Below are 17,298 nucleotides of genomic sequence, written 5' to 3' on the forward strand. Positions count from 1 at the left end.
GAGACATAAAGTGTGGCACTTATTCTGGGGGACTAAAGCAAGCAGAGCATGAGATCCCACTTCCATAGAAGGAAAACATACAGGTTGGGTACATAAACTGTGCATCAGATAATAAAAAGAGCTGGAATTTACCCAGACCAAAAGAAGCTTAAGTACCTTAGGTCTTGGACCATGTCTAGCAAGATCTTTTCACCATGCTGACATATTCTGGGTATGAAGGAGGAAGGGATTTGGCTTCAACTTTGGATCATGTTTCTTTTTTCTATCTTGCCATCAGCTGTGCATGCATCCTTGATCAAACCCTCAGCTGGATTTAGGCAATGGGATGCCTATTTTCTAGATCATTAGTCTAGGGCTGAACAACCCTTTTTCTACCAATGTCAGAATTTAAGCACTCGCTGGCACTCCCAAAAGTAGAACTTTGAACACCTAAAAGCACTTGAGCTCAGCATCAGAACTGGAGATGGATGACAAAGATGGGGTTCAGAAGATACGTGCTGTTTTGGGGATTGATTTGTCTTCTTGGACATGCTGCAACAGATTACTTTTTCCACAATGATAATTCCATCTTATACTCTCAAAGCAGTGCATGCAACCTATTCACATGCCTAAATATAACTTAGATTTAACTATTTATTTTACATTTTCTCCTCAATGTATTATGAACAAGGAAACAACCCAGAAACCTACCTTTTGTACAGAAATTATCTTCTTGTACTACAGCAGAATTTATACATTAAAACAGAATGGCTATGTTATGTAAATTACAGGCAATAACGGAAATATTTTGGATTTCAGCTAGCTTCTCACCAACTCATTTTTCTCATTCCCACTCTTTCCCCAGTCTACAGAGTGCTATACAGATAAACTGATTTGTAAAGAAAGTTTGATTCAAATTTGCACAGAGAGATAGATGGCACAGATTAAAAATGAAATATTACTGCCATGGGGATAGGCTGAACCAATAACCTAGGCAATTTTCTGGTAAGACAAAATAGTACTTAACCAGCCTTTCAGAAAATTGTGGAAATGATCTTGGAAGATCAAGTGGATCCCTAATATTTTAACACCTAGAGCCCATTGATCAGTAACAACTGAATGGTTTGCACTAAACAGAGAGGCTTCCTGAAATTTGCAGACTTCCAAGAGATGGCAAAACTTGACACATGGACACAAAATATCTTCTGGCATGCTCAAACAAGGCAGAAGTTCTGGGCTGTTCACACTTTTAGCCCTTTTCTCTTTCACACTCTCCCCAACACACTATTGCTTGATGCGTCTGCTTTAGCTGAATGGTTACCGAGGCTCCAAGGACTCCACTGACCAGACCTCTGCCGGCTGTCATCAAAGTTCCTCCGCACACATGTTTACAAAACTTTATTTTTGAGTAGAATTATATCAGAACAAAACTAAACTATGAAACCTCATCACAAACAAACCACAACACTACAAAATGAAGTTTTCATCTACAGGAAAAGAGTATCCAAAACAAGAACAGTAACAGAACATACAGCTACACTTTAGCATCAGCCATTCTTCTTCCGAATAACTGCAAGATCTGTAGCTCACAGACTACAGCGATGCTGCTCCATATTTTACAGAACAGAACATTATTTTACTTAAAGACTATCCCACTTGGAATGTGCACAATTTCCAGAATTTGATCATCTAACCAATGTTACTGAGCTTAACAACAGATTATTCTAACAATGATTACTCCTGCAAGGACCTTACTTAGACATATTAAATCATCTTCTCTATTCACATATATGACTATGACAAGGTTTGGTTTCCTGGAAAGAATCTATGTGAAGGACTGGAGAGTTTTTTTCCAAATGTTTTTCCAAAAGTAGATTTTCCTCAAATTGCTAGGCATAATTTCAGTTCCTCTCTGCAGAGAAAGAAAGTAGTACCTAATAAATGCTTCATTCAATAGTTCAGACGCTTTATTTAACTTATCTTAATGAAAACAAGTTTTTAGTAGCACTCATACACAACAGAGAACAATGTATAAAAAAAGTAAATCTGTCTATGTAAACTTTACAAAGGTTTTAGGTACAGTTGGTGAATATTTGCTGGGATCAGTGAAATGGAATTAACAAAAAAAAAAATCCCTCTGTTACTTGCCCTTGTTGGCAGCAATTTATTCTGGCTAGCTAGTGCCAGTTACAGGTCTTAAAAAGGCAAAAGAAACAAAAAATAATTTACACCTCTCCTCATATGCTGGCTTGCTATTTGAAATTCAAATTTCAGAGCTTAGCTTACATAAATATTCTTGCAGGAATACCCAACGATCAGCATAATTTCTTTCACATTTTTTTCTTTGTCTTTTGAACAAACAATATTAATTATCCCAAGCTAGAGATGAAGTTTTGTTGACATCCCTTAGTACCACTTTGTCTCATCATCAATCTTTTCAGGCAACATATCTGGGGCTTGTCACTACACACTGCTGTGCAAGTTAAGTCCAGCACTAAAGTCATGCTACAGAGCAGCTGAGCGAATAAAAACCTATTGCGAATAAAAAACTAACTAAAAAAAAAAGATTGTATTCAGAAAGGAAACATCATATACTTCCAAAATGAAGACTCTAGTTACTTAGAACACTGTGTCACTGAATCACGTTTGATCATTTAACAAATCATAAATATCTAGCAAAGATTTTACTGGATTACTTCAAAGTAGAGAGGATACAATTACATCTGTATAAATTGTGTTTGCTTTGCAGATGCTAAAAACAGAAATAATTTTTAATTAACCTATTTCTCTTTGTTGTTTTCCTCAACTCCCATATATGCTTGGCTAGAAGAAAAAAAAAGAACTAATTAGGAGTGACACATGACACCATCAGTGCATTTTTGCAATCTGAATTTTCTTGTTACTGTTTGTTATACAGCTTGTCTGCATTGTTATATGAAATAATTGATCCTTGTTAACCAATACATTTCCCTTAACTGAAAGTAATGTGATCTTTAAAAATAAATAAATTGTTCTGTTACAAATGGGATGTCAGACACGAGCAAGCCACAGTCAGCTTCAAGAACAAGGGACCATTCATAACCACAATTCATATTCTGTTCTCATTCTTTTGAAATCTTGGCTCCCCCTTTACCATCATTTGTAACTGTCTGTATGCTGAAAATAGACATGCCTAACAAACAATGCCATATAGCCTAAGACCAACTCCCTTTATAGCTGCAGTTTAATGTAAGCAGTGTTCTTACTTCAATCCCCAAATCATGCTAAGTATTGTCCTTTTATTTTACTTCTCTCAAATTCAGCCTCATTTTCCTCACTGTTCTTCACTTTCATACACCAAACCATAAAACATATACCACGTGATTTTCTTGTCAATATTACAAAAGCCCCAATTTAACTGCCTCAGTCACAAAAATAGTTTGTTAAAGCAGTTAATACCTAAATAACCTATGAAATTATATACTAAACAGGACAAAAGGTAATTAAATAATCTGAAAATAATATATAGCACACAAAAGAGAAAGCAGTTCACCTAGCAGTGAAATAGTTATCTCTATAGCGAAACACAGCAGCTGTTCAACAGCTCCTTCTTAGAGCTAATTAAGAATTTTTCTAAAACTTTTCTGTTGGAATATGCAAATTCATCCTAATGAGAACTTTTATGAAAGTATAGTTATTTCTATCTAACTTTTATCTGGAAAGTGCTCTCGGATTCCATACAGACTGCCTTTTCAAGGAGAGAGGAGCTATGATTATTTTAGTACTCTGTGGTTGGCAGGCAAACAAACAAACAAACAAACAAAAAAAAAAAAACCAAGGAAAAACCCAGACACATAGTACTTGATCACATGCAGGAAATCCAGATTTAAGTCCTTGGCCTCCTTGATTTATGGCTTTCCATATCAGGAGTATAGAAATCCACATTCACAGCCCTAGAAAGCCAATCATTTATATAAAAAGGTGTGCAGAATGCTTTTATAATCAGTATCTAAGAGATATCTTTGGTCTGTTTGTCTGTTTTTTGCTTTGAAAAACACCTTGGAAATGTCCAAGTTGTGGAACAAAAGCTTCTCATCTAGCTCTACTCACAGGATAAGAGATAACGGCATAAGTAAGGAAAAGAGGTGAGAGAATGTACCCAACTGCTCTTTACTACGCCTGCTCTTTACTTCAACCGTACCTCACATTTCTCAAATGAAGCAGAGTTATAGATGATTATTTCTCATGTAAAGAGAATATTTAGCACAAGTATGAAGACTATACAATCAAATTCATTCTCACATTGTCCTTGTATTGAACACTGAAATTTCAATGCTATGTTAAGTATTTAAGAAACAAAATATGCTGGCTATTCATGATACCAGAACCGTAAGGCTATGTACCAGTATTAAAAATCTAATTACTAGAAATAAACCTCTTGATAGACTCAATTAATTATAAAACAAAGCTTAAAACCTATTCTAGGTCCTACGACTGTTGTAAAGGGCAACTTACTTTAGGAGGACTGAGTTGAATAATTGAGAAGTACACTCAAGATATGTGAGAACTATTTCTAATAGTTCTCTAATATGTGAGAACTATTTCTAATAGTTTTCAGGGAGAAATCATATGAGTCATACTGCCATGTACTAAGAATAATGAAGAGGAGACCTATTCAGAGAAGAAAGTACAAAGACAAAGACAAGTCTTGTTAAACAAGAATGCACCCCCCACTTCCTTAAGGCAAGGAGCTGTTTCTCAGGTATCCATTCTTGCTATGCACAGAAAGACATTCTTCCTTTTAAAACAGGCTCAATAAACATCTCTAAGTCCTCATATAACGAATAAGGCTTTCACTTTGCAAGATCACAAGACATTTTTCCCCTTGAAGAAAGGAAAACCAGCCAGAGACCATACCTCCTGAAAAAATAACAGAACAAGCACAGACTATCATAAGTGAACACCATTCTATCATTAAACAACCAATCTCAAGTCCTAGCCGGTCAGTGCAAAGAAAACACCTCTACAGGAGAACAAAAATCAGAGCTCATCTGATTCTCAGAATTGCAAGCTTTTAAATTCCTAACTGCAAAATCTGCAGTCCACAGCCCATATTGTCTAAATGGGTTTGGGAAATACATTCCTTTACAGTAATCAGTTACAACATAATTGTAACTTACAGTCATGAAAAACCTTACTATTTTCATTTAGCTGTTAAAGGAGGACTTTCTGTGTTGATGGGGAGATAAAGAACCCTCCTCTATTTTATTTCACAAAATAATCAGTGACTTTTTATATATGAAGTCATAAACATAACTTCCAGCACTTTGATTATAAATTCCTATGTGCATACAGATTGAAGGAGTGAAGAAGAGCTAGCACTGTCATCACAAGTGTCAATTTTAGAAGCAGGTTTTTTTTATTATGCTCTTAATCCAGCCTTACATTTGAAAGCACTCCCCCATCCTTGCTCCCTGACTGCTAACACATACATTGATTCAAAAAATATAAACAACAATACTCAATCATGACGAAAAGAGGAATTAGTTTTTAAAACATTCTGGAGGAAGCAACATAAAGGTATTTAATTTTTGTAAAATTCTTCAAAACTTGCATTTGCTCTGGGGTGGGAGAATTAACAGGCATAAACTTGTCACTATGTAATTAAAGATTCATGAATGGAATGTCCAAATAGCAGTAATAGATTGCTATAGGCAGCAGGCAGATATGCTGCATAAGCATAATAAATGAAATAAACAAGGATAACACATTTATCTTCCATTCCTCCATCATATGCGTGCTTCTTCCTATCAAGCAGTGGCAGAGGAAGCTCTATCATTGACCTTAACTGGTCATTTCTAAAACAAGGTAGAGATTCAGATGATTACCACTGATGAAAAGACATTATTTAACATGAATTTAGTTGCATAGCTTTCATATAGATTCTCACAACATGCCCATAAAGGTTTATGGTCATTTTTCCGCTTTGTATACATTGACATTGATATAAACAGATCTGGTAAAGTTACTTGTCCAAAAACAACATTGGAAATCCACTAAATAGGAATATAGTTGAGATTCAACATGCAGGCTATACTGTCACCTTAAACAGAGAAGAACCCAAATGACTTTAATCACTAAAGCCATATCTGTGAAAACAGTAAATAGGTAAAAGAAAAAACTCCCACGAAATCAGAAGAACTTCTGAAAAATATTTAATGATGTGATCTGTAGCCACAGCTCAGGATTTTATAATCATTATACAGCAGCTGAAAAGATGTTTGCAATGTAGTAGAGGCTCCTGCACTCAGCACACAGTGGGACCCTCAGTCTCACTACTCACCGCAGTAATTTGCCCATCGGTCCCACTGTCTGAAGGCACAGGCAGGTCCTGCTCAGCATTTCTGAGCAGACACCTGGAGGGCTGGTGTATACATACAGTACAAAAAAATGTAACCACTGCAAACCAATCCTATTCCTTTTTTCCTTTAACTTAGCTATGTGAAATTGCAGCTGTACTTGCTCCTAAAATTCTCACTTATTTTCCACCTGCAAAATGGGTTATGGGGATTATCTAGAAAATGAACTAAAGTATACTTCAGTGTAACTACTGAAATGCTTACTAATATTCCACACTGCAGAAGGCTTATTTTTATCTTCAGTGATATTGTCTTTATTAATATGACTTCGAGAAAATTAGCATTGGTAAAGTCAGAAAAGATTCTAGTTCCAGTAATTTTTAGACAAAACTTTTGAGATGACAGTGACTTGTGTCCATTGACACAAGATCAGATAAAGCAGTATCTTGAGCAAAATCTCAACTTTTGTTAAATAAGTTTAATCAGAATATTAAGGAGCGACATGTCTGAAAATAACAAAAATTCAGGGTAACGTAGCTCAATATGATTCTGGAATTTAGGTTCCTTCTCTGCAAAGCCCTTTATAACACATGGAACTGAGTTTGTGTATATGAAACGCTTAGAGTATCACACGCGCTGACATGCTTCACCAAGTCGGAGCTGTCGCCACAATTATTAGCTGTCTTTGAACAATGACAGACCCTACGCAAGAGGAAATATTGATTCTTTAAGGATGACTCTTCCCCCACAGCAGTACATTCTTTGTAGATAAATAATCTGATAAGGATAGTTTCACAGTAACTGTCACTAAATAAAACAGAGTTAAAATCAGAGTTCTGACCACATGTATTAAGTCAAGTGCAGGAAACACATTTTGCCAGGACAGTATTCAATGATATCTCAGAACATAAATAAAACCATCAATAATAATGGCCATAAATATGTCTATCCCATTAGAAGCTGATTTTACAACTTCCTGCTTATTTCACATTCCCAATTTCCTAGATAGTGTCTAGTATTAGATCTCTATCTGTGGCAGTGTCTAAGCTAGAGAGATAGCAATTTCCAACCAGGATGACAATTCCCAAGTTCCTAAATAGTTATGGCTGAACAAAACTAAGATAAATCCTTTTTCATATTTAAAAAGCTTCATATAGGTACTGTGTCATCAATAAATAAAAATTATTACATTTCATAAAAGGGATACATCAAAAATCTATGGGAAGACTACAGAAAGTCACTATCTTGGCAAACTATACTAGCAAATTTAGCTAAATAAGAACAGCTGTACTGGGTTCAGCTGCAGGTCTACATAATCACCATCTCCATAAACCAATGCTTTGGAAGAGTAAGATCAGACTACTACTCCTAAGAAGTCTCCCAGCCTCAAATATCAAAAGCCAAATGTTCTTAAGACTTAAAAGACACAATGCAAAATAGCACAGAAAGGTGTGTTCACAGGAAATCAGACAAAAAAAGATATAGGTGATATTCCTTTACAAGAGGCATAACTCCAATGCAAGGACATATTGCATTTGTACACTCTGTCTTTAAGTCCTCTGAACTCTGGGCTCTACTAGTGGCCATATGGCTACCAGTGTACAGCAGCCAAAGGGCACCAAGGGAACTTTATAAAGCAGTTCCACAGTCTAACACACATGGCAATCTTCCAGAAATTTCTGTGCTCCAGCCACACAAAGGTTCAGCCACGCATGCTTCCACTCCACTTCCCATAGAGAGGCATGCTGCCTGAGCCCTGAGCTGCAGGCTCAGGGCGAGAGAGGGACAGCTTCAAAAGCAGCCCTTAGCAGTCATCCCCCAGGTTAAGCACACCTTGTGGAAGCAGCACATGTCCCAGCAGAGAAAAATTCACCCTGTCTCCTCAATTCAGACTCCAAATCTGTCCAGGCATCTGTGCCACTGGCCCAGATAACCTGCCCGTGCCACGGGTTTGTCAGCTTCTTCTCTAAGGAGCACCATGTGCATGAGGGCTCAGGGCTGTATGAAGCGTACGATGATATGCATCACGCTACATTGCCACAGAAAACATATTTGCAGACTGGGACTGTAAGAACCAATCACTTCCCAGTTTTCTTCCTGTGATGCTCTTGTAACGCCAGTGAGCCAGCTCCAAGGATGGGGCAGGATAGATGGTGAGAATTTATGTCTCAGTAAGGCATTGCCAGATACCCCGAGAGAATATCAGCAAGTCCCAAAGAGATGTTGGGGGAGGGAGTTCTGGGAAGGTAAAAATATTGTTTGAAAAATAGTCCTATCTGTTACAATGAAAGTGATTTTAAAATATTAAGTATTTTAGTTACCTTCTGGAGGTGGGGGAGGGAATTCCTCTGTGTCCATTCTAGTGTATCCACTGAGCCTTTAGCGGACCAAAACTCCTGCAAAAGAAAACATGTTTTGTAGATGAACATTGTTTCCAGATTTTCAGACACTCCTTTTTAATTTGGCCAGGCTCATACCTATTAGCTAATACCATTATGGGCGAGAGGAAACGTGCCTGGCTTCTAGCTTCAAATTACATCTAGTTCAAATCTTTACGTACACAGCCCTTAGCACTGGAGCCATTTCTTGTAATGATCTCAATACGCCAGCAGAATAAAGATGAAGTTTTTAAACTCCTTGGTACTCTGCAGCTCCCTTTGTGACAACTACAGCCAGATTATTAAAAGATGTTATTTTAGCGCCTGTTTGTGCCAAATATTCTGCTTCAAAATCTTCATGTAGGAGGGAGGGAGAAAAACTCTCGGAAGCTTATCAGTCTTGATGATGCTTTTTTCCATTTGGTAATTAATACTGAAAATCACAAACACTAGCACCTAATACCTACTAAGCTTGTCAATGCACAATAATTATTTTTCTCTTGGAACGTACCATTTCTGCTTATACTGTTTTAATTTGTAGTACCATATATGGAGTTCCTACAGTCATTTTGAAAAGATGCAACCATAGCAATCGCTGTATTTTCCCCATTTCAACTGTCCTTTGCCTAGCTTTAAAGATCTTCTGCTTTCTTCTTCCAGGAAAAAAAAAAAAAAGGAAAAGAGAAAACCTAGGTTAAAAAAGTTAAAAGGTTAAAAAGGTTCTTAAAGCACTTTAAAGTTCTAACTATACACTTTAAACACAGCTTTTTTCTGAAAGAGGGAGTTCAAAAACACTGGTTGAGTCTGCTTTGTTTTCACTACTCCTGAGGAGAGTGAAGTAATAGCAAGAAAACTGCATGAGCACTTAAGCTTTTCTCCTCTCTTCTCTAATTCTAGGTCTAATGTTTTAAACTAAAGAATAAAACCATATCCATACTTTGGCCCAGAACGCACCCGGGGAGAGAGCAAAGCCCAGAATACACAGGAGAAGTTTTCCTTCCTTCCCCAAAACAATATTCAATAGTGATTTTGCAGTAACATCTGAAAGGACAAACCGGATCTGCTGTACTAGGCAACGCACATACTCTGCCCCAAAACATTTCCATTCTAAGCAGCACATCAAAAAGAAACAATTAAGAGCAAGGCTGTGGAGGAAAAGTAAGTTTCTAAAAGCTACCGAAGACACTGGAAGAACTGATACAGGACTTTCTGCATCTTTTGTCTCACTCCCAAGCAGTCCATTGGCGTTAATTTCAAAGAGTTATTGTTTGTGCTTGCAGCAGTTCAAAGAACAGCTCAAGCCCTTGAAAAGTCTCCGTAGCCTAAGTATGGGAAGAATAAGTTGGACAAGATAGTGAAACTCAAGGCACAGTAGAGGAATAATAAATTAAATTAATCTGGATGCAGAGGTCAAAGCAATCACCACTTCCAGAAAAGGTGCCAGTGAATGAAAGAAAGTCCCTCAAAAAGCATCCATAGAACATAAGAGGCAATTCACCTCCTTTATGTCAGGGATGTAAATGGAAATCATGAGGACAGACATGCCAAGAAGGATGACAATTCTGGTAGTGTAAGGTCCTGATATGAGGAGACAATTCATAAAAACTTCCCATTTTCTAAGCACATGAAATTGCCTTCTAAATGATCTTTAGCTTTGCTAATTCTCAATCAAGTCCTAGACATGAACAATTAACTTCAGAGACAAAGCTTAAAAAGGATTCCTAAACTTATGTACACATTTCCACTATATATCACCCCTTCTAAAGTCTCCCTCATTACCCTTTATTTCTGTAGAGCTAAAAGGCATGTTCCTACTTACAAATGTCTGGAATGCATTTTGCCATATCAAAATTGTCAGGAAAAAAAAGGAACAATTACGGTCTCAGGAGAAGGCTATTTTTCTTTATTTTTTAAACTTGAATCATCATTGAAACTTAGATTTTCAAAGATGAAACATGCAATAACTGGCAAACCTGTGGAAGTTTCAATACCTCTTCCAAATACATCTCTAAGAGGGTAGTTTAGTTAAAAGGCCTTCAGATTATTTTTTTAACATATGCTGCAAGTTTTTAAACATATATGGAACTTAGCTCAATAATTAGTTTAAAAATCATTTTCTTCCTTACAAACAAATACTAACAAAACGTATAACTGCGCTATGAAAGTTTCATCTCATTTTCCTTTTTGATCTAGCTCACAGTGACGTGTTTCAAATCGCACAGCAATTGTGTAAAGGAAGGACACAGACCCAGTGTTGGAGTCCTGACCACTGAGCTGCTTTCTCTCATTTGAACAGTGCAGTTATTCACATGAAGAAAGACGCACTTTCTCACTTAAGAATGCCTTATGGGTTGACTTATACATTGCATTAATTCATCTTGAAGTTCCACAGACTTGTTTTCAGTTTTTAATTACTTAGACAAATGGTCTGTCAGCAAAGAGAGCTTGTGTATTGTAAGTTCCCGTTATACCCTCCATAAAAATAAAATAATTGTCATTTTATATCACAGAGAACATGTTCATGGAACACACTTTAGCAGCATCATGCATAGAAGAGAGAGAAAGTTTTCACTCTTCTGTGAAGAGACACAGAAACTAAATTAAAATTAAGGGATTTAAATCAAGATTAAGGCAGATGATTTAATTCACTTAACAGTGTACAATTCATTTTGTGTTTGTAACCCACATGCTTTTTTCCCATTGATTCTCATGGCTGTTAAAATTTGAACTTCTGTTAATATGTATAGCTATACATATTTCTTTAAACAATTACCATAGAAATCACCAATAAAATTAGGTTGAAAGGGACCTATGGATGTTTTCTTATACCCTCAAGACAGGTTTAACTTCAAAATCAGACCAAGTTGCTCAGGGCCTTTTCCACTCAAGTTTTGAAAATCCCCAAGGATGGAGATCTCACCACCTCTCTGGGCAACCTGTTCCAGTGCTTAATCAGTCATACTGTGAAAAACTTTACCCTTATGTCCACTTGGACTTCCCCTTGCAGCAGCTTGTGCCCATTACCTCTCACGCTTTTGCTGTGAATCTCTGAAAAAAGTCTGCCTCCAGCTTCTCCACAACCCCACTTTAGGGAGTAGAGGACTGTAACTAGATCTCCCCTTAGCCATTTCTTCTTAAAACTAAACAAATTTAATTCTCTTAGCCTCTCCTCACATGTTGCAACTCCCTAACCATGGCAGTAGCCCTCACAGGACTCACTCCGATTTTTCAGTATCTCTTTTGTACTGGGGGCCCAAAACTGAACCCAGTATTCCAGATGCAGCATCATGAGAGCTGAGGAGATGTTATTTAGTTTAACATAAAATTATTTCAGAATCTCAATAAACATGTACTTTTAAACCACAGAATACCAAATTCCTGTTCCAAATAAATATTTCCAAATCGTAAATAGAAAAAAAAAAACCCTACTGTACAGGAAACATATGAACTAGTGTGTATTGCAAGTATTGTATGCATTTCATGTGTATTGCATTATAAAACTAAGAATCTGAGTAACTCTGAACAACTGCCTTGAAGTACTGGACATGACAGGAAGTTTATCAAAATATGGATTTTTTTCCATTTAAAATTCATTTCTCAAATGCAGTATAACCTCTAGTTATTGACTCAAACCACTTTCTTCCAGGCTCTGCAGAAAGTACAGAAACACTGGGCTAGAAAGGACCTCTTGAAGTTATCTAGCCCAAAAATGCTTATACTAAAATTTTCCATTGGCTTCAGCTGCCTGACCAATTCATCTGGTTCAGCGCTCACCATCTTCTTTCCTTCAGGTACGGGCAGAGAGGTAGCAGTGGGTGACATGGATCATGTTGGTGGTCTACAGACTGCCTCTTTTCCATCTCTCCCCAACACCCTGCACGGCTGTGTGCAAAAGTGTGCCCCAACACACAGCAGATGCCCAGCCGATGCCAGGAAACAGGCCAAGGCACATGACTCCCAGGTACTTTTATGAGAAGGTAGGTGATCCATTCTGGCCAAAATACTGGCCGTCACTTCCACTACCTCTTTCTTGATATTTTCATCTGGTCCTTCCCCTTCCAATTTTTAGAAGTAATGGGTCTCTTATGACTCATTCACATTTACAGATTGAAAGAGGAAAGGGAGCTTTCCTACTTTTTCAGTTGCAGAACCAATCTATTTGAACAAATTTACATGAAGGAAGTAGTCTTTCTGCGACAAAGGGACTATTACTGTTAAAAATGATTTTTAGCAGTCAGTATGCTCCAATTCTAGGGGTTTAACTAATAACTTCATAAGGTTGACTGCCTTTAAAATTCAGCAAAAATGTTAAATGTGTATACTTTAAAAAAAAATCAGATGCCTTAATATACTGTGATCTATTTAGGTCTTTACCAATTTGTCATAATTTTCTAAATTTTTGATATTTAAAAATAATTTATGGAATTACAACAAATTTCAGACTAAAATCAAATTTTCCAGGATGGTCTTCCTCACACAGAGAAAAAGTCATACACAGTGAAAGCAAACAGATTAGAAATGGAACTGAAACCAGAAATCTGTCAAGTGTGAAACAATCTCAAAAGATAGCTTCCAAAACTTACTTCAAAACTTTCATCAAGAGCACTCATCTTTGACCATGAAAGCTGATGTAGAGGAAACAGAGGTTTGCAATGTCCGACAACAGACTGTAAGACCTTAGGAGCACTAACACCTCTATAAAAAGGTCTGCTGTCCTGGTATTGATAAGACTGAAATTCTGATTCCAAGACAAACAGTAATTTTAGCAAAAAAAATTAAAGTCACCTTTGTTCTTGTCCAAAGACCATAACAGAAAGTCAGTACTCCTTTCTGTGAATCAGTTTGCCCTCTCATGACACTACTGGGATTATCTTTGGCAAATCCTTCTACCTACCAGGACTAGAAAGAATCTCAGCTGTGGTTGCACATCAGATTCTGTTCGACAGTTTCCTCTAATTGTGGGATAAATAACAGACCATCAGTTTTCAGCTAGCAGGACAGAAATAATAATCAGCATCTGCATTTCTACTTCACAGAAACTATTTTCCAAAAGTCACTACTTGTACAATAGTCAGAAGGCAACAGAAACAGAACTGATGCAAACTCCTCCAAAACTACAAGGCAGCTCAGTGTTCAGACCTAATGGCACAATATCCACTGAGCTCATAAGAGACATACACTGCCAAGTTTTTCTGCTCTGCAAACCTAAGAATTGTAAAGACTGCATACATTTTCTTTAAAAAGGAATGTGTATTATAACTGCAGTCACATTAAGATTCTTTATTCCTAATGGAGCAGAAAGAATGAGCCAGTGAGCATTTCTTAATAGAAAACAGAAAAGATGAAACTGGAAGACTGATATCCAAGGAACTGTACCTCATGGAGAAAGCTTAGTGCAGGCAAGCTGTGAAATAACTTCTCTGAGACAGCCTGCAAGCCTAAAAAATAAAAATAAAAAAAAAAATCTGTAATCACAAAGCCCATGAATATCTAAAATACTCTGTGTCCATGTCACCTACTGAATATAGCTGTGTAATGCCTAATTGAGTCTTGTTCAATCTATTGCCATAGAATTCCTGCTTGGAAACAAATCTTGCTGAAATTTGATATATAGGCTCTTTCAGGGGTTCATAAAAGCAAGGAGAGAAAAGAATGTAGAAGAACAAAGGTTAATTTTCATTTATTTTTTCCTATTCCTCAAAACAGCTATATTATACCCCCCCCCAAAAAAAACACAATTTGTTTTCTGTACAAGACTATTTCTAAGAACCATAATTTTTTTTTTTTTAATGAGATGTTTTATACTACACAGGGTGCGAATGAAGCAGGCATTTATATTATAGCAGCTTACCACCACATGCTGGAAGCTATTGAGGAAGGTTGTACCAAGACTGAATCATCATTTCTTCTAATGTATATTTGGTTTAATAAATACCTAACATCTCTGTTAATAAATTTTAGAATAAAACTGCTACAAGTAAAATACCTAAATCTTAAGTAGTGGAATAAAAATGAACTGTATCAGCTCAAACAGAACATAAATACAAAGCCTAACTCTTGGCATACAAATCCAGGCCTGCCTTAGTTAAAGTTGAGGGAATTCTGTTATCAGCTACAATGCTAATAAGATTGGATCCATGGAGATGCACATTTTTTAAACAGTGCATGCACACTCCATTTGCCATAAAGGCACTTAATCTCTTGTTCTGCCCCCCCTTTCTCACACCAAGCAGCATCCAGCTGCTTTTAGAACACAACATGGCAGGAAGCACTGAACAAGAAGCAGTCTACAGGGACACACTGAGATGATGACTGAAAATGTTCGGGACTGTTCTTCCTTTTTTAGGGAAATTATTACAACAGTTCTTTACCTAGGGTGGATTCCTTCCTAGTACATCAACTCAAGGAGGGCAGAAAAGGAAGAAAGAAGGAGCAACATTTCCATTTGCAGGTTTGTCCGAGGACTCCTACCCACAACACAGGCAGAAAGCACCAAGGAGTTGTTAGTATTTATGCGCTTCTTCCCCTCTGAGGACAGACAACATAAGGCAAAATACAGAACCGTTGAATCATGGACTCATTGAGGTCAGCAGGTACCTCAGGAGGTCATGTAGCCCAGCCTCCTGCTCAAAGCAGGGTCAGCTATGAGGTGAGACCAGGTTGCTCAGGGCATCATCTAGCAGGGCCTTGAAAACCTCCAAAGACTGCACAGCCTCGCTGGGCAACCTGTTCCCTCATAGAGAGAACATAGAGGCTATCCTCATAGAGAAAAATATTGCCCTTACATCTTAGTCAGAATCCCCTGTTTCCGTTTATGACCACTGTCTATTCTCCTACCAATTTCTTGATACCCCCTAGTAGGCACTGGGGAGCTGCCTGTAGGTTCCCCCCTGCCCCCCCCCCCCCAAAGCTGTCTCTTTCCCAGGCTGCACAAGCCCAGCTTCCCCACCCTCTCCTCCCAGGACAAGTGCTCCAGCCCCCAACCATCCTGGTGACCTTGCACTGAACTCACTCCAGTTTATCAACATCTTCCTTGTATTAGGGAGGCACAAACCTGGATAAAATATTCTAGATGCAGTCTGACAAGTGCCAAGTGAAAGGGAATCCCTTTCCTTGATCTGCTGGCTGCGTCCCTGTACAGTTCAAGATGCCACTAGCTTTCTCTGCTGGCTCATGTTAGCTCATGGCCAAGACCCCCAGTCCCTTTTCAGCAGGGCTGCTGCCCCAGCAGTCAGGCCCCAATCCGCATCATTGCCAGGACCTCTTCCTTCCCAGGTGCAGGACTTCACACTTGTCCTCACTGAATTTCCTGAAGTTCCTGTCAGCCCACTCCTCCATCCTGCCTAGCCCCTTCTGAATGACAGCCCTGCTTTCAAGCACATCAACTGCTCCACCCTTGCCCCGATCTGGTGTCATCTGCAAACTGTGTGAGCAAGAGCTTGTCACCTTCCAGGTCATGGATAAGGATGTTAAGCAGGATACATGCTATGACAGACAGCTGCAGCACTCCACTTGTTACCAGCTTCCAGGTAGAGTACAAGCCATCAACCACCTCTGAGCCCAACCATCCAGCCAGATTTTCACCCATCTTGTAGTACCATAATACCTGCCCAAACCATAATGACATTCTGTAAACAACCTTGCTGAATCCAACACAAACATATAACTTTATCAAGGTCACTATCATTATGCTTAATTTACAGATGGGAAAGCCAAGATATCCAAATATTGGGGGGGGGGGAGGGGGGCGGGGGAAGGGAGGCACAGAAAAAGTTGTTGAGACCAGGAAAGCGAGCAGGTACCTGAACATGCACTTAGGGAACCTGACTCTGATCCAGTTCTTTGTTCTGTCTTTTGCGCTGGCAATTGTTTTAATACAATATACCTATTCTTAACAATTCCCTATCAGTCAATTAATTGTACTACGGATCCCATCCTGAAGTCCTTGATGCCTCTTGTGTATCATAAAGGAAGAACAGGGGCATCACCATGGGTTTTGGATTCCTTGCTGGTAGTCTACTGTAACAATCAAAGCATCAGAAGAATTAAAAGTGAATACAGGTGTCACGTACTTTTAGTCAGGGCTAATTTTTTGTTCTGTGCTACACAGCAAATAGGGGCTGAGTTCAAGACCAATTTCTTTTGGTCACATGTACAAAATCAAAATATAGTATGCTAAGAGAAGATTTTTTTTTTTAATTTGATTGCAATTAAGTAAGTAACTTTATCTGGAAAAATAATCTTGTTTCCAAAATTTCCTCTTTTAAACTTCATTCAAATTACTCTATTTCACTATTGGATAAGTACCAAATTAATTGTCAATATTCTCACAGAGATTTCTATAAAGATTCTCACACACTCCAAAACACTTCAATTGTGATGCAAATCCATGAACACTGTAGTTGTATGTATATTATTATAATACACATATATAACGATAATTAGAATTCTTATGCAGAGACCTTATAAATGTTATTATAAAACATGCATCAATAAAATCATTAATTCTAATGCTTTTTGATCAGCCCCATTTGTAAAATACGGCAATTTTGCCACAGGGAAGATGCCCCCTTCTGAACACTATTTTAATTTCCCAGCAAATC

The 17,298-nt window shown here is 37.8% G+C and overlaps 1 protein-coding gene across 10 annotated transcripts in view; it reads right to left on the bottom strand.

The window, feature by feature from the left end:
• The window catches only part of ARHGEF10 (Rho guanine nucleotide exchange factor 10), a 120,670-nt gene that overhangs the window by 96,998 nt on the left and 6,374 nt on the right, over positions 1 to 17,298 (bottom strand). For 9 of the 10 annotated variants that reach the window (XR_010883822.1, XM_067294223.1, XM_067294222.1 and 6 more), the window contains exon 2: positions 8,639 to 8,713. Coding sequence is in view for 8 of the 10 variants with exons in the window: in XM_067294223.1 (XP_067150324.1) it covers positions 8,639 to 8,675 (37 nt within the window). In the remaining 2 variants the exon portion in view is untranslated. Of the gene's footprint in view, positions 1 to 8,638; positions 8,714 to 17,298 lie in introns of those variants that run through there. The other variant, XM_067294225.1, reaches the window with a different exon arrangement.

This window comes from Apteryx mantelli, chromosome 3 (assembly GCF_036417845.1).
Source record: "Apteryx mantelli isolate bAptMan1 chromosome 3, bAptMan1.hap1, whole genome shotgun sequence".
NCBI lineage: Eukaryota > Metazoa > Chordata > Aves > Apterygiformes > Apterygidae > Apteryx > Apteryx mantelli.